General features: G+C 41.9%; 1 protein-coding gene across 1 annotated transcript in view; it reads left to right on the plus strand.

Annotated features, from left to right (window-relative positions):
• The window catches only part of MAGT1 (magnesium transporter 1), a 39,535-nt gene extending 28,707 nt beyond the window's left edge, over nt 1-10,828 (plus strand). Inside the window, exons 8-10 of the mRNA XM_055121559.1 lie at nt 44-118; nt 2,737-2,827; nt 9,769-10,828. Coding sequence (XP_054977534.1) covers nt 44-118; nt 2,737-2,827; nt 9,769-9,784 — 182 coding nt within the window. The 3' untranslated portion in view covers nt 9,785-10,828. The remainder of the gene's footprint in view (nt 1-43; nt 119-2,736; nt 2,828-9,768) is intronic.
• The last annotated feature ends 9,882 nt before the right edge of the window (nt 10,829-20,710 follow it).

Here is a 20,710-nt window from a genome sequence, read left to right on the forward strand (position 1 = left end):
ATGTTTTGTGTGTTTGTATTTCTCCTTAAATAATTTTTCTAAGATGGTGGGGTTACCTTAGGAATGGTGCTTTTATGTGAAGCAGCTACATCTGACATGGATATTGGAAAGCGAAAGAGTAAGTATTCATAATATTCCAAAATGTAAAACTTCTCCTTTTAATACAGAAAAATATGCCTGTTAATCTCCTTACCTTCAGTTATAAGTTACGCTTGTAGTAGAAAATGTAGCGAAAGATAGGAGTATGAAACTTTTGATAGAATAGTAACCTTATTGTGCTGTTGTAAAACTAGTAATTTAAATGCTATGATATATTTTCTTCTATTTGTAAAGCTGTATGTATAAAATTTTGAATCTGAGCCAGGGAGATAACTCAAAAGATTGCAGCTCAATTTTTTTTTGTGCAGGAGGCCAGGATTCAGTCCCTAGGACCACATAGTACCCCAGGTAACCTCTGGGAGTAAGCCTCTTAACCAGAGAGCCAGGAGTACTCCCAAAATACCATTTGGTGTTGCCCAAAGTAAGAAATCTAAAAGAATATTTTGATTCTTGGGCCAGCAGAATCACAGATGGGTGGGATATATGCCTCGAATACATGCAGCCCTGAGTCTGATCCCTGGTACCACATGGCTTCTAGAGCACTGCCAATTCTACCTTAGGTGGCTCCCAAGCACTGCTGGGAATGGCCCTGGTGACCCTCTGCATCACTGGGCCTGAGCACCTACACATCAGGTTCTTTGGACTGAGAGTCAAAGGGAGTTGCCCTTGAGTCCCCAAGCATGACTCCTGGGGAGGTCCAGAATATAGGTTAAAATTTGAAGTACAGTAAGTATTTTAAAATTTAACATTGAAACGTGACTATTATGCTTCCATTTAAAAATATTTTTCCTGAGCTCAAGTGACCGCATAGTGGGTACCGCATTTGCTTTGACCATGGCTGACCTAGGTTCAATCTCTGGCACCCCATATGGTCCCCCAGCACCGCCAGTATTCTTGAGTGCAGATGCAGGAATAACCCCTGAGCATCAGTGAGTGTGGCACCAAAAGCCAAAAATAATTAGATATTTGTCCTTTTTTTCTCTTTTGTTTCTGTTTATTTTTTGTTTGGGTTTGAGGGTGTCATACCTGGCAAGGCTCAGGGGTTACTCCTGACTCTGCACTCAAATTACTCCCGGCGGTGCTTGGGGAGATCATATGGAATGCCCGGGATCGACCCTCAGTCTGCCATGTAGAAGGCAAGCAACCTACCCACTATACTGTTCCTCTGGCTCCTGCTTCTGGCTTTTTACCTGGAATAAAATAATTGCTATTTTTCTATCCATTAAAAAATTATGGAGTGGAGCGATAGCACATTGGGTAGGGCATTTGCCTTACATGTGGCCAACCTGGGTTCGACTCCTCCATCCCTCTTGGAGAGCCTGGCGAGCTACCGAGAGTATCCCACCTGCACGGCAGAGCCTGGCAAGCTACCCATGGTGTATTTGTATGCCAAAAACAGTAACAAGTCTCACAATGGAGATGTTACTGGTGCCCGCTCGAGCAAATCGATGAACAATGGGACGACAGTGCTACTAATCTCTTTTTTTAGCTACAGTGCTAAAAAATTATGTGGCTGGAGAGATAGTACAGTGGGCAGGGCCTGCCTTGTACACATCCGACCCAGGTTCTATCCCCAGCATTTCATATGGTTCCCGAGCACCACAGGAGTGATGCCTGAGTACAGAGCCAGGAGTAACCCCTGAGCATTGCCAGGTGGGACTCAAAAACAACAAAATAGATGGTAATCCATTCTTGCACATTGTGGGAGCACTATCTACAATTGGTTAAATGCCAAGAACGAGGGTCTACCCTCATTATTCAAATTGAGAAATTTGTGTCATATAAGTTCCTTATTTATATTTTATAATGTGCATGAACAAAGCATGTTCAAGTGAGACAGTAATAAGGATGTCATCAGCTGTTTAGTTGATATTTATTAATTTATATGGTCTCTATTTTAAAAATTGTCTAAAGTTTAAAATGACTGTGTGTTTTAGGGATACGGTACAATGACTCTTCACAGTATATGAGCTTAAGAGCTTAAAAGAAGGGTTTTTTTTCTTTTTGGGTCACACCCTGCGATGCACAGGGGTTTCTCCTGGCTCTGCACTCAAGAATTACTCCTGGTGGTGCTGGGTGACCATATGGGATGCTGGGAATCGAACCTGTGTTGGCCGCGTGCAAGGCAAACACAGTACTCTCTGTGCTATTCACTCCAGCCCCAAAAGAAGTTTTAATAAGTGAAAATTAAATTTCAACACATTAAAGTTGATAAGTGAGCACTAAAGACTTTAAAAGAATTCATCAGTTGAATTACAAAAGTATGTAAATTAAGATACTTGTATTGTCACTGTCATCCCGTTGCTCATTGATTTGTTCGAGTGGGCACCAGTAACGTGGGCATATCCAATACGTACAGGTAGCTTGCCAGGCTCTGCCACATGGGCTCGATACTCTCGGTGGCTTGCCGGGCTCTGAAAGAAATTGTTTTCTTGCTTTTATAGTGTGTTAAGATTGTCAGCTGTAATGGAACAAGTTAAAGGGGAAATTTCTGAAAAGTTCTGAAAGTTCTGAAAAACAGAATTCTGAAAATAAGAGTGGAGTTGAAATTTGTTGAAAAGTTGAGATTTGCCTTGATTTTTATTTTTGTGATTATGCTTCCCTTGTTAATTTTACTGTCCTTTTGCTTTTCTTTAGTAATGTGTGTGGCTGGTATTGGACTTGTTGTATTATTCTTCAGTTGGATGCTATCTATTTTTAGATCTAAATATCATGGATATCCATACAGGTATGGTTCATATTTGATTGCATTTGAAATATTTTTAACAAAAAGTTATATTTAATGCTCTCCAAAAAGTGAATGTAAAAAAAGTTACATCCTTCTGTTATCCTTTTAAATACATCCGGTCCGTATTGCATACTGTTAATTAAGGAATAAAAAATTTGATGAGAATTGGAACAATAATACTGCAGGAAGGGCTCTTTCCTTGCACGTGGCAAACATGAGTTTGATTCCTGACATCCCATATGGTCCCTCAAGCCTTGCCAAGGGTGATCCCTGAATTTGGAGCCAGGTGTAAGTCCTGAGAACCACTGAGTATGACCCAAAAACCAAAACAAAGTTGAAATTCTCTAAAGAGTAAAGTTAGCATCGCTGAGATGGTACAGTTGTTTAGGCCCTTGTTTTGCATGTGGCTGATCATTGTTCAATCTCTGGCATTGCATATTGTCTTCTGAGTCACCTCCTAGAGATCCCTGAGCACAGAGGCAGGAATAAGCCCTGAAAAACCCTGATTTTGGCCCCCCAAATAAAGAATGTTTGAATAGAATTGGGCCAGAGAAATAGTACAGAGGATAGGATATTTGTCTTGCATGTGGCTGACCCGGTTTTGATCCCTGGCATCTTGTATGTTCCCCTGAGCACCACCAGTAGTAATTCCTGAGTGCAGAGCCAGGAGTAATCCCTGAGTATCTCCAGGTATGCCCCGCCCCCAAAAAATAGAATATTTGCTTTTGAGACAGTCTAATTGTGATTCAGAGAGTACAGCAGGCAAAATGCTTGCCTTGCACGCAGCCAACCTGGTTTCGATTCCCAACACTGCATATGTGCCCTGAGCCCCTGCAGATGTAATGCCTGAGCACAGAGCCAGGAGTAAGCTCTGAGCACTGCCAAGTGCTCCCCCTCGCGCCCCCACCTGGAAAGGTCTAATTGGCTTGAAATGTTCATAGACTTTGTTTGGGGACCACACCTAGTTGGTGCTCAGGGGCTTTGTGCTCAGGAGTTAATCTTGGTGGTACCTGGAGGATCATATATGGTGCCCAAGCAATTCAGAGCTGGTTACATGCAAAGCAAGTAGTGCCTTCCTTTCCTTCTGTACATTTCTCTAACCCCAAGCCATAGACATTTCTAAAGTTTAGGGAGCAAATTATTCTCCAAGTTACGAGTTCTTGATTTTACTTTGTTAATATTAAGGAGAAATGCGCTTGCAGAGTGTGAGATACTTAGTTCATTTTACAATCTGAGGGCTGTTAATAGAATTACTATTCTGTTTTTATCCTGTTATGGGGCAAGAAAGATAGTATAATGGGTAGGTCACTTGCTGTGCATGCACCTGACCTGGGCTCAATCCCTTGGACCACTTATGGTTTACTGGGACCTCCAGGAGTCATTTCTTAGTGCAGAGCCAGGAGTAACTCCTGAGCACCAGCAGGTATGGCCCAAAATACCAAAAAAAAAAAAATTAAAACAGGAGAAAATTTATCCTGTTACAAAAATGATTGTAAACACTAAAGGTAAAGTATATCAAGTGGGTCTGGAAACCCTCAAAGGACTGGAGCATGTGTCTAGCATTCAGATGTACTCCTGCTTCAATTCCCAGCACTGCTTGGTGACCCCCCAAAAAACAATAATTTATCAAGTAACATTTTTCTTATATATGCACATGTGTAGGCATATGTATATATAATTTGTTGCTGTTTTAGGCCATACCTAAACAACAGATTTCTCAGGGCTTCTGGCTCTGTGCTCAAGGATCACGCCTGGTGATGTTCAAAGGATCGTATATGGTGCTAGGGATTGAACCCAGGTCAGCTATATGCAGAGCAAACACCTTAACGTTGTACTATGTCTCTGGCCTCTGTGTATCTGCGTATTTTGTGGGGGTCTTTCAAATCATACCCAAGAGCTTGGAGACTGTTTCCAGTGATAGTCAGCTAACCAAGCCACAGTACCTTGGTTCAGTGCTAAGACCCAAGAACGTGGTGCCAAGGACCTCCAGGACATGCCTGGTGATGCTCCAGAGCCCATGTATTGCAGGAGATCTGATCTGGGTCTGGTGCATGCCAGATATGTGCTCTAACCACTTTACTTTCTCCTTGGCCCGTATATGTATATATTGGAGGGTTGGCCATACCTAGCTGTGCTCAGGGACTGTTCATGACTCTGTGCTCAGGAGTAACTCCTGGTGTTACTCAGGGAACCATGTCTTGGTGACAGAGATTAAACTGGAATCAGCTAGCTATATGGAAGGCAAGTGCTTACTTCCTATGTGATTGCCCAGCTCCTGTATCTATATTTTAAGGTAATTTCTCCATTATATAGATTACTGATTGGGATGTGAGGACACTCATTCTACGATTTGTTACTTAGGTAAACACAGAGGTTGAATTATTAACTGATATCTCTGTTCAAGAAATAAGTTGAGCTTGCGGTTGTATCTATTTCCTTCTCACTTAAGACTGACTCAGTGTGTATGTTAGTGCCACTCACTTTTTGTTATTACTGCTCAAATTTATTAATACCTGTGGAGTGACTTGAGTGAAGTGGGGAGGAGAGAGACGGCAGCCTCAAGGAGGAAATTTAAAATGGGAGTGATAGCACAATGGGTAGGGTGTTTGCCTTGCACGCGGCCAACCCAGGTTCAATTCCCAGCATCCCATATGGTCCCCCGAGCACCGCCAGGGGTAATTCCTGAGTGCAGAGCCAGGAGTAAGCCCTGTGCATTGCTGTGTGTGACCCAAAAAGTCAAAAAAGAAAAGAAGGAAAGCTACCATTTTCTCCATTCACCTATGCCACCCAGGCATGACTGGAAGATCTAGACAGACTGGAGAAAGTTTGCCTATGAACCCCTACATGGCATGGAAATTAGCATCGTGCTAGCCTCACAGGCAATCATCACACTGCCTGATGTCCACTTATTCGGTACAGTGTCGGAGATGATCCCTGCCACCCAATTTCTTGAAGAACCGTGGGCTCAGACTGGAGTTAAGAATTACTCTTTTCAGGAAAGGAAAGTCAGTCTTAGACCTTACCCAGGCATTTTCAGGTCCATTGTCCTTCCCTCACAGTAAAAACATTGCAGTAGGAGACAAGTGATGAAGTAAAAATAACTTTTATTTGGAAATTTTGAGGAAAGGGAGGAAGGGAGTAATGCTCCTGAGAGAGTATATGGGCTTATGAAGAGGCAGAGAGAGATGCCGGATCCATAGTACAGCAGGTGAGGCATTTGCCTTGCACGTGGCTGAGCTAGGTTCGATCCCCGGCATCCCAAATGGTCCTCCAAGCACTACCAGGAGTAATTGCTGAGTGCACAGTCAGGAGTAATCCCTGAGTGTTGCAAGATGTGGCCTCCCCCAAAAAATCAAAAGGCAGGGAGAGCCAAGGGTGCTTATCTCAAGAGAGGAGATGTGGGTGATATATGCCAAGGTGACATGTGCCAAGCACAGGTAGCATGGACGCGGGCAGCATGGGCTGGCAACACATGTGCCCTCTTAGTTTATGTAGGATTTCACCAAGCTACCCCCAAGTGGGACTTTGTACTTAGGTAATAGTCAGATGCTAGAGGTGGTTGCCAGGAGGGAGAGTTTGAAACTTAATGATCCTTCTTTTATATTCTTTGCCTGGCCTTTGTTCTTGCAGGAGCTTCTCTCCGTAAGGGGCCTGGCTTTCTCTGGGTTTGTGCTGTGGTGCCTGTTAAATGTCTTATCAGGCCTTAGTTCCTGTGTCCACAAGGTGGGCTTTTAGCAGCATTAAGACTTTATTATTATTTATTGTTATTTATTATTGCTGTTCTTAATATTATTGTTATTATTTTTAAATATTATTATTATTATTAGTTTCCAAGAACCCATTGTCAAAGGGTGGGGCTGGGCTTCCCTGTCTGCCAGCCTTCCTGTTTCACTATAAAACATGCTCTTCCATTAAAATCAAGATACATGCATGGCTTTAACGTCTATTAAAATCAAGACAGTGGGGACTGTGGCAGTAGTGTAGCAGGTAGGGCTTTGCACGCTGCCTAACCAGGTTCAACCCCCAAGCCCACTAGGAGTGTTCGTGAGCACAGAGCCAGGAGTAACCCCTTAGCATCTCTGGGTGTGGCCCGCAAACCAAAAAAAATCAAGATAGGGACCTGAGAGATAGTACAGCAGGGGAGGCACTTGATTTGCACAAAGCTGACCCAGGTTCAGTCCCCAGCACCTTAGGTGGTTCTCCAAGCACCAGCAGGAGTCATTACTGAGCCTAGATCCAGAACTAAGCCCTGAGCACATGCTGGTGTGGTCCATAAAAGAAAAACAAAAAGGAAATCTGGGGCTGGAGAGATAGTACAAAATCAGGAGTAACCTCTTACAATTGCCCTATGTGGCCATATGGCCCTAAAACTATTGAGAGTGTGTGTGTGTGTGTGTGTGTGTGTGTGTGTGTGTATTATTTGAAGCTTGCTAGGAGACTAGATTCTTTTGTTTTTTTGGTTTTTGGGTCACACCCGGTGATCCGGCGATGCACAGGGGTTACTCCTGGCTCTTCACTCAGGAATTACCCCTGGCGGTGCTCAGGGGACCATATGGGATGCTGGGATTAGAACCCGGGTCGGCCACATGCAAGGCAAACGCCCTACCCGCTGTGCTATCACTCCAGCCCGGAGAGTAGATTCTTTTCCTTTTATTCCTTTGGTACTAGAGATCAAAATACAAAGCCTGGAGTAACTTCTTACCATTGCCCAGTATGGCCCTAAAACGTGTGTGTGTATGTGTGTGTGTGTATTTGAAACTTGCTAGGAGAGTAGATTTCTTTTCCTTTGATTCCTTTGGTGCCAGAGATCAAATCAAATCCAGGGTTTATATATGTGAAGCCTGTGCACTACCACTGAACTACATCCCCTCTTAGAGGATAGATCTTGAAAAGGTCCCATAAAATGGTCAAGGAGTGATTGTACAGTGAGTTAGGAGTTTGTCTCGTACATGGCTGAAGCAGATTATATCCCCGGTATCCATATGGTTCCCCGTGCACCACCAGGAGGAATTCCTGAGTGCAGAGCCAGAAGTAACCCCTGAGCATTGCTGGGTGTGACCCAAAAAGCCCCCGCAAAAAATAAAATAGAAAAGGTATCATAGAAGAAAATAAATTTTAACTCTGTATGTAGTAGATGTTACCTATTTATTGTTTCTTGCAAATATCTATTATGTTATAAAGCTGAAATGAATATATCAGTTATACCGCAATTAAAAAAATAATGTAATAACATCAGTTATACCTTAATTTAAAAAAATAATTTTATTGGGCTGGAGAGATAGTACAGTAAGTAGGTGTATTGTCTTGCATGCAGCAAACCCACATTCAATCCCCAGCACCCCTTATAGTCCTCTGAACCCCATCAGGGATAGTCCTAGAGCACAGTGCCAGGAATAATCCCTTAACACCACTGGGTGTGACCCCAAACCAATTGTTTTTACATAACGGGTGGTATGTAAAGTAAAAGAAACACTATTTTCTTAATTTGTTCTACAGTAATTTGAAATGTCCTAAAAACCGTTCAGTACATGCATATTCCTTTGGACAATAAGAGCCGGAGGGACAGTTACTGTGCCGTTTAATTGCTTCTGCCAAGAGTATTTGGTTAGCTGAGGTCTCTATTTTTACATTTTATATCTTTGGTTTGGTTTTGGTTTTGGGTCACACCTGACAGTGGTGGCCAGGGCTTCTGATTCTGCACTCCAGCAGGGGTCACTTCTGGCAGGATTCAGGGAACCATATGGGGTGCTGGGGACTGAATCCAAGTTGGTCATTTCCATGACAGATGTCTTACCCACTGTACTATCACTCTGGCCCCATCCAGCTCCTAAATTTTATGTCCTTTTTTGCAGGGACTCCAAAGTAGTGCTCAGGGGATCCAGGTCTCATTCCCATCAATTCTCTGACAAGTAGACCAAATAGCTCCAAGCTGGATCCTAAGAATGTGGTGCTGCTTGACCCTGTGATGACAGGGACCACTAAGGACATATGTTATGCTGATGGTGGGGTCCAGGGTCCCACACAATTGAACCATATGCCCTTGACCACTGCCATCTCCCGAGCCTTCATGTTATTTAGTTTGGTTTTTGGATCACACCTGGCTGTACTCAGGGCTTATTCTCTGTGGTCAGACAGTGCTTTGGGGCTTTACTGAAGTTTTTCCCTGATTTGAGACCCCCTTGCAGGATGTGCTTGTGGGAATACAATTTGCACCATACTGTGTGGCACCAGGCATGGAAATATATGTAATGGGGCCAGAGCAATAGTAGAGTGGGTAGAGCATTTGCTTTGCACGTGGTCCCACCAGGAGTGATTCCTGAGTTAGAGCTAGAAGTAACCACTGAGCATAGACGGATACCCTGCCAAAAGACCTCCCTGCCAAAAGAGAAGTAGATGTAAGAGCAAGACCTTACTCTTACTCTTTTTTTTTCTTTTTGGGTCACACCTGGCAATGCACAGGGGTCACTCCTGGCTCATGCACTCAGGAATTACTCCTGGTGGTGCTTAGGGGACCATATGGGATGCTGGGAATCGAACCCAGGTCGGCTGTGTGCAAGGCAAACGCCCTACCCGCTGTGCTATCACTCGAGCCCCAACCTTATTCTTTTGTGTATGTGTGTGTGGGATGGGGATGGTGTTGGCAGTGCTCAGGGCTTATTCCTGACTCTGCACTCAGAAATCAGAGAGTTGACTAGGGCTCAGGGGACCATATGTGGTGCCTGGGATCAAACTTGAGTCAAACCCATATATAAGGCAAGTCCCTCCTAGCTATCTATCTCTTGTGCCCTGTGTACTTATTTTGCACATGATAATAAAACTTCTTCACATTTAGTGAAAATATGTAAAACATAAATCTAAATATAAAGTTTAAAAGATACTACATATTAGAAGTAAAGACTACTTTTCTCATTGGGACTAATTTTTGTTTTTTTTCTTTTCAGCTTTCTGATGAGTTAAAGGGATACCAGTGATATCTAGACATTGGAGTAATATAAATCGAAAAATGAAAACCATATGTGTGTTTTTGAAAAGAAGAATACAAGTTGTGCATTTTGTATTACCTCTTTTTTGCAAGTGATTTAAATAGTTGATCATTTAACCAAAGAAGATGTGTAGTGCCTTAACATGCAGTTTCCTGTCAAACTCATGAAGTATTTGAATACCATTTTCCTTTTAACACTTCCTTCACAGAAAATTTTATGGAAATATTTAGTGTAGTAGTATTAACCATAGTCTAAAAAATTTTTTTAAATATTCTTTTAATTAAATCAAGGTTCAGAACTGCTTTCGTTAACTTTTGGTCATCTGATTTTATGTTGTGTTACCCATAAGTAGGGGGAAAATCCTGACCAGTTGTGCTTGCATGTACCTGTTACAAATAACTACATCAGGAATTTATTCTTAGCTTTTTCATCTTTGCATGGATGTATGTATTTTGCACATACTTCCTTTTGGGAAGAGAAATCATGTGCTATGTGTTCTTCTGAAAATGGGACACCGTTCTTCAGAGTACATGCCAAGCCTTTAGGAAAAACTAGCCAATCCTCCTCTTCTTCCTCTTCGCTCTCCCTGCTCTCTACTGAATTATAGTGCTATCCATGCTTTTTGGTAGCTGTGAAAGTTGAAAAGTATCTTTAATATAGGAATATGATTTCTGCATGAGTGTGTTTTTGACTGTCTTATGTTGAGGAAGATTTTTGATTCAGTCACCCATGTTATTTAAAGTGGATCTGTCTTTAATAAAAAATGTAGCCTAGTATTAAAATCAGTGTAACTTTAAAATGACCTAAAATGGTTCTGCAAACTAGAGATTATCATGTATTTTTACCCCAGAGGGAAAAAATAGGCTAATTCAGTTGATTTCTGTATTAGAATTGTAACATATTTCATTTCCTCTTATATTGAGGAAAAGGGCTCCTCTATATTGACAAAAAATACCTGTGAAAACTGTAATACTGAGCTGTTGCCTGTGAGGAAAAAGTAAATGTTTCTTGAAAACTGTTTTGGTTCCTGTTATTTTAGCCTTCATTCTCTCCCTTTAAATGGAGAGTTAGCAGAGTAAACACTTAAAGAGGTTTTGTTTGAGTTTTTTTTTCCTGCCAGTGGAAATAACCATATGTGCTAACCAAATTTCTGTGAACAGTGAAACTTAATAGTTATCATTACGTTTAGCTATAACTTCCCAATAGTTACTGTGAGTAACCCGAAATTGCCACTGTTATGGAAATAAGAGAATAGTGCTTGTGGAAAAAAATTTTAAGAAATCTTAGAATTAGTACATTAAAATATTCTTACTGCCTGCTAGTTTTTACTATAGAATAACTTCCATTTTACCTAAAAGTCTTATAGCTCTTTTCAGGGAAAACATTGTATATAGTTACCTAAAATGGATTATGGGGGCTGGAGAGATAGCACAGCGGGTAGGGCATTTGCCTTGCACGCAGCCGACCCGGGTTCAAATCCCAGCATCCCATATGGTCCCCTGGGCACGGCCAGGGGTGGTTCCTGAGTGCAGAGCCAGGAGTAACCCCTGTGCATCGCCAGGTGTGACCCAAAAAGAAAAAAAAAATTAAAAAAAAATAAAATGGGTTATGGATTTTTATTTTGTTTTGGTTAGTAAATTTGGTTCTGAGGAGAATATATCTTATTTTTTTTTTTTTTTTTTTTTTTTTTGCTTTTTGGGTCACACCTGGCGATGCACAGGGGTTACTCCTGGCTCTGCACTCAGGAATTACCCCTGGCGGTGCTCAGGGGACCATATGGGATGCTGGGATTCGAACCCGGGTTGGCCGCGTGCAAGGCAAACGCCCTACCCGCTGTGCTATCACTCCAGCCCCAAATATATCTTATTTTTAATGAACCCACTTTTTTTAATTACTCCCCTGTAAATTGTATGATTGCGGGTTCCTAATCTGCTAGTCTTAAAATTGTCTCATGCCAAATAAATTTATTTGTTATTTTTATCAGACATGTATGGAGGTGTCCTGATTTACGTAGACTGATCACAGGAAGTATTTAGCCATGTGATCTGCATTGCTTCAGAAAATTTGCCATGAGTATCAAAAAAAACAAATTTAAAAAAATTTGTTTTTATCTCCCTGAGAGCACTGAGAGCACTTTTTAAGGGGACAATTTTTTGTTCTGGCTAAAATTTTAGAAAGCAATTAGTGCTATTTTCATAGAAAATTTAAAATTAGCTTTGATCTTATTTATTTATTTATTTTTTCTTTTTGGGTCACAACCGGCGATTCTCAGGGGTTTCTCCTGGCTCTACACTCAGTAATTACTCCTGGCGGTGCTCAGGGGACCATATGTGATGCTGGGAATCGAACCCAGGTTGGCCGCGTGCAAGGCAAACACCCTACCCGCTGTACTATTGCTCCAGCCCCAGCTTTCATCTTAAATGCCTTAAGCAGATCCTAAATTTACTTTTCTAGTAATGGCTTTAATACTATGTTACATATTTTGAAATCAGTATTCAGGATGACCCACTACAGTCACATGACCAGATGTCTAAGTATTTGCCTTTGGCCATATCAGTAAACTTTCGCAATATAATTTTTTGAGTATTTTATTAACATAGAAGCAGGAAGATCGATAGAGAGCCTATGGCAATGAGTTTCTTGACAAGAAATAGAACCAAGTGTGTTCTAGAGAAGTAGTTCTTTCAGCAACCCTAAAATATCCCAAACACAGAATCCCTTTGAAGATGCAGAAACTGGGACTTTATCAGACTGACTGGCAACAGGCAAACCTCCTCAGGAAAGGAAAATCTTCAAGAGGAACAAAAAGCTTGTATAAAAACGGAAAAATGCAGTTCTTTCCCTGTCGTAAAGGGAAGTATTGTGACCCTGATTAAATTGGGGGAGGGGCGGGCTGAGATAACTTGATATAACTTTTATTTACACTTGGAATGGATTTTCTTTGTTTTCTTTTTTCTTTTCTTTTTTCTTTTTGGGTCACACCCAGCGATGCACAGGGGTTACTCCTGGCTCTGCACTCAGGAATTACCCCTGGCCATGCTCAGGGGACCATGTGGGATGCTGGGGATCAAACCCAGGTCCGCTGCATGCAAGGCAAACGCCCTCCCCGCTGTGCTATCACTCCAGCCCCTGTGCTATCACTCCAGCCCCTGTTTTATTTTTTAATGCATGCAAAATGTAAATAGTACTTCCTTTTTTATTGGATCACCATGAGATACTGTTACAAAACTTTCATGATTGACTTTCATGATTGATATATAATGATCAAACATCTGTCTATCCACCAGTGTACATCTCCCACCAACAGTGTCCCCAATGCCCCTCCCGACATCCCCCTTCCCCCTCCCCACCCCATGCCTCTATGACAAGCATTCTCCTTCTTACTCTCTCTCTACTTTGGGGCATTATGGTTTGCAACACAGATGCTGAGAGGCCGTCATGTTTGGTTCTTTGTGTACTTTCAACACACATCTCCCAACCCGAATGATCCCTCCAACCATCATTGACCTAGTGATCCATTTTCTATCCCAGTTGCCTTCTCCCTCAGCTCAAGAGGCAGGATTCCAACCATGGACCAATCCTCCTGGCCCTTGTCTATACTGTCTTGAGTGTTAGTGTCATACTGTTATTTTATATTCCACAAGTGAGTACAGTCATTCTCTCTGTCCCTCTGTTTCTGACCCATTTCACTTAGCATGATACTCTCCATGTCCATCCACTTACAAGCAAATTTAATGACTTCATTTTTTTCTAACAGCTACATAGTATTCCATTGTGTAGATGTACCAAAATTTCTTTAATCAGTCACCTGTTGTTCACTCAAGTCGTTTCCCTATTCTGGCTATTGTGAACAGTGCTGCAGTGATCATACAGGTGCAGATGTCATTTCTGCTGTGATTTTGCACCCCAGGGATATATACACAGAAATGGTATTTTGGGTCATATGGAAGATCAATTTCTAGTTTTTTGAAGAGTACCCATATTGTTTTGCAAAAAGACCGGACCAGTTGGCATTCCCACCAACAATGAATGAGAATCACTTTCTACCGTCATCTGCACCAGCACTGGTTGTTCTCGTTCTTTTTGATGTGTGCCAGTCTCAGTGGTATAAGATGCTATCTCATTGTTTTGATATACAGCTCCCTGATGACTAGCTATATAGAGTACTTTTTCATATGCCTTTTGACCATTTGTATTTCTTTTTTTTTTTTTTTTTGCTTTTTGGGTCACAGCCGGTGATGCACAGGCGTTACTCCTGGCTCTACACTCAGGAATTACTCCTGGTGGTGCTCAAGGGACCATATGGGATGCTGGGATTCAAACCCGGTTCGGCTGCATGCAAGGCAAATGCCCTACCCACTGTGCTATCACGCCAGCCCCTGTATTTCTTTCTTGAGGAAGTTTCTGTTCACTTCTTCTCTCCATTTTTTGATGGGGTGGAGGATTTTTTCTTATGAAATTCTACCAGTGTCTTATATATCCTGGGTATTAATCTGATGGGTATTGGGAAAATAATTTTTCCAATTCTGTGGGCTGTCTCTGTATTTTGGTTACTGTTCCTTTTGAGGTGCAGAGCGTTTTTATTTTAAGTAGTTCATTTTGTTTATATTTTTTCCAATTGCTTGATCATTTGTGTTTCTTCCTTAAAAATGCCTTTGGCTTCAATGTCAGAGGATTCTGCCTACATTTTCTTCTATTATCTTACGGATTCGGGTCTGATATTGAAGTCTTTCATCCATTTTGATCTGACTTTTGTGCTTGGCATTAGACAGAGGTCTGAGTTCATTATTTGCATGTAACTGTCCAGTTTTCCCAGCAGCACTTGTTGAAAAGACTTTCCTTGTTCCACTTCACATTACTTTTTCCTGTATCAAATATTAAGTGATCATATATACGAGGGTCTGTGTCAGGATACCCAACTCTATCCCATTGGACTGTGGGTCTGTTTTTATTACAATACCATGATGTTTTAATTATACTGCTTTGTAGTACAGTTTGAAATTCGAGAAGGGGATACCACCCTTCACTTCCCCAAGGATTGCTTTAACTAGTCATGGGAGTTTATTGTTCCATATGAATTTCAGGAGTGTTTTGTCTGTTTCTTTGAAAAATGTCATGGGTGTCCATATAGGGACCACATTCAATCTATACAATGCTTTGGAGAGTATTGCTATTTCTTTTCTTTTAATTTTTATTTTATGTTTATAAAATTCATAATATTTGATTACATTTAATATTGAAACAACAGTCCTGCCACCATTACACCTTCCCAACACCATATTTTCATCCCAAACCCTAAACCCTTCCTCCAAAGCAAAATCAAAGTAACGTTTTATATTGCTTGTTATGAGTAATCCACTAAAATGATTCAAAAAAGGTTTCTTAGAGGAAACTGTATGAAGGTTGTTGAATTTCACCCAGGAGCCATATGCCCTATGATAAGAGATTATAATAAGATTATCATGAGATCATAAGAGATTAGTATCATAAGAGATTATGATTATCCTACCATAAGAGATTAGTAGCAGCACTGTTTTCCCGTTGTTTATCGATTTGCTCGAGCGGGCACCAGTAACATTGTAAGACTTGTTACTGTTTTGGCATATTGAATATGCCACGGGTAGCTTGCCAGGCTCTGCCGTGCGGGTGGGATACTCCCTGTAGCTTGTTGGGCTCTTCGAGAGGGATGGAGGAATCGAACCCGGGTCGGCCACTTGTAAGGCAAACGCGCTATCCACTGTGTTATCGCTCCAGTCCAAAAGATTAGTAACATGTTGATAAACATTGAGCCTTGTATGCTTATGTCTATATCTGTATGAATATATTTCCCCCAAAGATGGGCTGCCTGCTACTTTAAACCCCATCGAATGTGGTATAATACTCTTGGTATATTGGTGGTGTAAAGTACAACATGTCCAGGAATAGGTTCCCTCATGAGGGAGGCTCATCCAAGCTTGTGGTGAGCGGCCGTGAGCATAACGGCATAATGGCAGTTGAGGTCTGCAGGTTTTCCGCTTCTGGGCTAGCTCCTTTGGGGCAGGGAGGGGCCTCACCCACACCACTGAGGGCTGCCCTGCATGAAACAGCCTGGCACGGGTCCAACGATATGGCTACAGTATATTGCATTGCTATTTTTAAAGATTTTATTATTGAATCCCTGTGAGGTTTTTTTTTTTTTTTGCTTTTTGGGTCACACCCGGTGATGCACAGGGGTTACTCCTGGCTCTGTACTCAGGAATTACCCCTGGCGGTGCTCAGGGGACCCAATGGGATGCTGGGAATGAACCTGGGCAGGCCGCTGTTGCTCCAGCCTCGAATCACTGTGAGATCTTTATGAAGATATTCATGATTAGGTTTTAGTCATAGAGTGTTCCAACACCCATCCCTCCACCAGTGTATGTTTCCCAGCACCAGTGTCCCCAGTTTCCCTCCCATCGCCCCCACGCCACCTCCCAGCCTGCCTCTATGGCAGGTACTTCTCTCTCTCTCTCTCTCTCTCTCTCTCTCTCTCTCTCTCTCTCTCTCAAGCCCCTCTTCTTTTGGACATTGTGGTTTGCAGTACAGATACTGAAAAGTTACTCTATATATCCCTTTACCTACATTTAACACTCAGTTCTTGTCCAGTGTGATCACTTCCATGATTGTCATCCTGGCCCCTTCTCTCTTACCCACCCTCCACCCCCCACACTCATGTGATTGATTCCAATCATTGACCAGTCCTAGACCCTGTTTTCCCTATTCGTGGGTATTTTTCCTACTATATATATTTTATATGGTTTATATTATATTGTATATACCACAAGTGAATGCAGTTGTTTTATATCTATCCCTCTATCTGACTCAATTCAGCGCAATACTTTCCAAGTTCATCGATTTGTAGGCAAATTTCATGACTTCATTTTTCCTAACAGCTGAGTAGTATTCCATTCTGTAGATGTGTGCCATAGTTTATCCATTCTTCTGTTCTCAGGCACTCAGGTTGTTTCCAGATTCTGCCTAATGTGAATGGTGCTGCAAAGAACATAGGTGTGCAAATGGTGTTTCTACTGTATGTTTTGGGTGTCCCAGGGTATATTACTAGAAGTGGTATTACTGGGTCAAATGGAGCTCAATTTCTGTTTTTAGTTTTTTGTTTTTTTTGAGGAATGTCCATATTGTTTTCCAAAATGGCTGGACCAGTCAGCATTCCCACCAGAGATTAAGGAGAGACTCTCTCCCCACACCCATGCCAGCACTGGTTGCTCTTATACTTTTGGATGTGTGCCAGTCTCTGTGGTGTGAGAAGATATATCATTGTTTTGATTTGCATCTCCCTGCTGATTACTGATGAATAGCATTTTTATATGTCTTTTGGCCATTTGCATTTCTTCTTTTAGAAAATTTCTGTTCATTTGTTCTCCCAATTTTTTAATGGAGTTGGATTTTTTTTTCCTGTAAAGTTCAACCAGTGCCTTGTATGTCTTTGATATTAACTACGTATCCAAAGGGTTTTGGGTGAATAACCTTTCCCATTCTGTAAGCTGTCTCTGTATCTTTGACACTTTCTTTTGAGGTGCAAAATCTTCTTAATTTAATATAGTCCCATTTGTTTATTTTTACTTCCACTTGATTGGCCAGTGGCGTTTCGTCTTTGAATATACCTTTAGCTTCAATATCGTGGAGCTTCAATTTTTTTATCTTTTTTTTTCTTTTTGGGTCACACCCAGCAATGCACAGGGGTTACTCCTGGCTCTGCACTCAGGAATTACGCCCTGGCAGTGCTCAGGGGACCATATGGGATGCTGGGAATTGAACCCTGGTCAGCAGCGTGCAAGGCAAACGCCCTACCCGCTGTGCTATTGCTCCAGCCCCTCGTGGAGCTTCAATTACCTACATTTTCTTCTATGTACCTTATGGGTTTGGGTCCGATACTGAGATCTTTAATCCATTTTTTTCAGTTTATTTATTTTATATTTTTAACTTTTTTTTTTTTTTTTTGCTTTGTGGGTCAAACCTGGCCATGCACGGGAATTACTCCTGGAAGTGCTCAGGGGATCATATGGGATGCTGGGAATTGAACCCGGGTTGGCCGCATGCAGGGCAAACCCCCTACCCACTGTGCTATTCGCTCCAGCCCCCTTTATTTTTATTTTTAATGAATCACCGTAACGTACAGTTAGACTTACAAACTTTCGTGATTACGTTTCAGTCATACAGTGATGAGTACCCATCCATCCACCAGTGCCCATTCTCCACCACCAATGTTGCCAGTATCCCTCCCGTCACCCCTCCATCCTCTCCTGCCTTCGTGGCAGGCACATTCTTTTACTCTCTCTCTCTTTTTGGATTTTATGGTTCACAATACGCGTACTAAGTGTCCATAATGTTTGGTCCATAGTCTACTTTCAGCATACATCTCCCATCCTGAGCGAGCCCTCCAGCATCATTTACTTGGTGTTCCTTTCTCTCCCAGCTGCCTTTTCCCCCAGCATGTGAGGCAGGCTTCCAAACCGTGGAGGAATCCTCCTGGCCCTATCTCTACTACCCTTGGATGTTAGTCTCCCATTATGTTACTTTATATTCCACAAATGAGTGCAATCATCCTATGTCTGTCTTTCTCTCTGACTCATTTCACTTAGCATGATACTCTCCATGTCGATCCACTTATATGCAAATTTCATGACATCATCTTTTCTTTTTTTTTTTTTTTTTTGCTTTTTGGGTCACACCTGGCGATGCACAGGGGTTACTCCTGGCTCTGCACTCAGGAATCACCCCTGGCCGTGCTCAGGGGACCATATGGGATGCTGGGATTCGAACCCGGGTCGGCCGCGTGCAAGGCAAACGCCCTACCCGCTGTGCTATCGCTCCAGCCCCATGACATCATCTTTTCTAAAAGCTGCATAGTGTTCCATTGTGTAGATGTACCAAAGTTTCTTTAACCAGTCATCTGTTCTCGGGCACTCGGGTTTTTTCCAGATTCTGGCTATTGTAAATAGTTCTGCAATAAACATACAAGTGCAGATGTCATTTCTACTGTGCCTTTTTGCGTCTCTGGGATATATTCCCAGAAGTGGTATTGTTGGATCAACTGAGAGCTCAATTTCTAGTTTTTTGATAAACGTCCATACTGTTTTCCAAGAAGGCTGGAGCATTCAGCATTCCCATCAGCAGTGAAGGAGAGTTTCCTCCTCCCCACATCCATGCCAACACTGGTTGCTTTTGTTTTTTTGGATGTGGGCCAGTCTTTGTGGCTGTGGTGTGAGATGATGTCTCATTGTTATTTTGACCTGCATCTCCCTGATGATTAGTGATGAAGAGCATTTTTTTTTCTTTTTGGGTCACACCCTGATGCACAGGGGTTACTTCTGGCTTTGCACCCAGGAAGTATTCCTGGCGGTGCTAGGGGACCATATGGGATGCTGGGAATCGAACCCAGGTTGACTGCATGCAAGGCAAATGCCGTACCACGTGCTATTGCTCCAGCCCCAATGAAGAGCATTTTTTCATGTGCCTTTTGGCCATTCGGATTTCTTCTTTGAGAAAGTTTCTGTTCATTTCATTGCCCCATTTTCTGATGAGATTGGATGTTTTCTTCTTGTAGAGTCCAGCCAGTGCCTTGTATGTCCTTGATATTAACCCCTTATCAGATGAGTATTGGGTGAATATCCTTTCCCATTATGTAGACTGTCTTTGTATTCTGGTCACTGTTTCTTTTGAGGTACAGAAGCTTCTTAGTTTAAGATTTGTTAATCTCTGTTTCCACTTGCTTGGTCAGTGGCATTTCATCTTTGAAGATACCGTTAGCATCAATGTCGTGGAGGTTTTTGCCGACCTTGTCTTCAATGTACCTAATGGATTCTGGTCTGATGTTGATGTCTTTAATTCATTTTGTACTGAATTTTGTGCATGGTGTTAGGTATAGGTCTGAGCCCATTTTTTTGCTTGTAGCTGTCCAGTGTTGCCAGCACCATTCGTTAAAGAGGCTTTCCTTGCTCCACTTCACATTTCTTGCTCCCTTATTGGAGATTAGTTTCTCTAATCCATTTTGATCTGACTTTTGTACCTGGCATTAGACTGAGGTCTGAGTTCATTTTTTGCATGTAGCTGTCCAGTTTTCCCTGCAACAGTTGTTGAAGAGGCTTTCCTTGCTCCACTTCACATTACTTTCTCCGTTGTCAAATTAAGTGATCATATACTTGAGAGTCTGTGTCAGAATATTCAACTCTATTTCATTGTTCTGCAGTTCTGTCTCTAGTCTAGTACCATGCTGTTATTTTTTACTGCTTTTTAGTACAGTTTGAAGTAGGGGAAGATGATGCCACCCATCTTCATTTTCCCAAGTATTACTTTAGCTATTTATGGGAGTTTATTGCTGCATGTGAGTTTCAGGAATGTTTTGTCTATTTCTTTAAAAACTGTCATGGGTATCCCTATAGGGACAACATTGAATATATATAATACTTTCTGGAGTATTGCCATTATGACAATGTTAATCCTCTCAATCCATGAGCAGGGGATATGGAGCTGGAGCAATAACTCAGCGGGTAGGGTGTTTGCCTTGCACGCGAGCAGCCTGGGTTCGATTCCTAGTATCCCATGTGGTCCCCTGAGCACCACCAGGAGTAATTCCTGAGTGCAAAGTCAGGAGGTAACCCCTGTTCATTGCTGGGTGTGACCCATAAAGCAAAAACAAACAAACATGAGCAGGGGATGTGTCTTTATTTTCTAGTGTCCTCTTTTATTTCTTGAGGTAGTTTTTTGTAGTTTTCTTTGTATAGGTCCTTCACCTCTTAAATTAAGCTAATTACTCGGTACTTGGTTTTCTGAACGGGATTGTTTGTTTAATATCTCTTTCTTCTCTTTCATTTTTTTTTTTGCTTTTTGGGTCACACCTGGCGATGCATAGGGGTTACTCCTG

Source organism: Sorex araneus, chromosome X (genome assembly GCF_027595985.1).
Source record: "Sorex araneus isolate mSorAra2 chromosome X, mSorAra2.pri, whole genome shotgun sequence".
Classification (NCBI taxonomy): domain Eukaryota; kingdom Metazoa; phylum Chordata; class Mammalia; order Eulipotyphla; family Soricidae; genus Sorex; species Sorex araneus.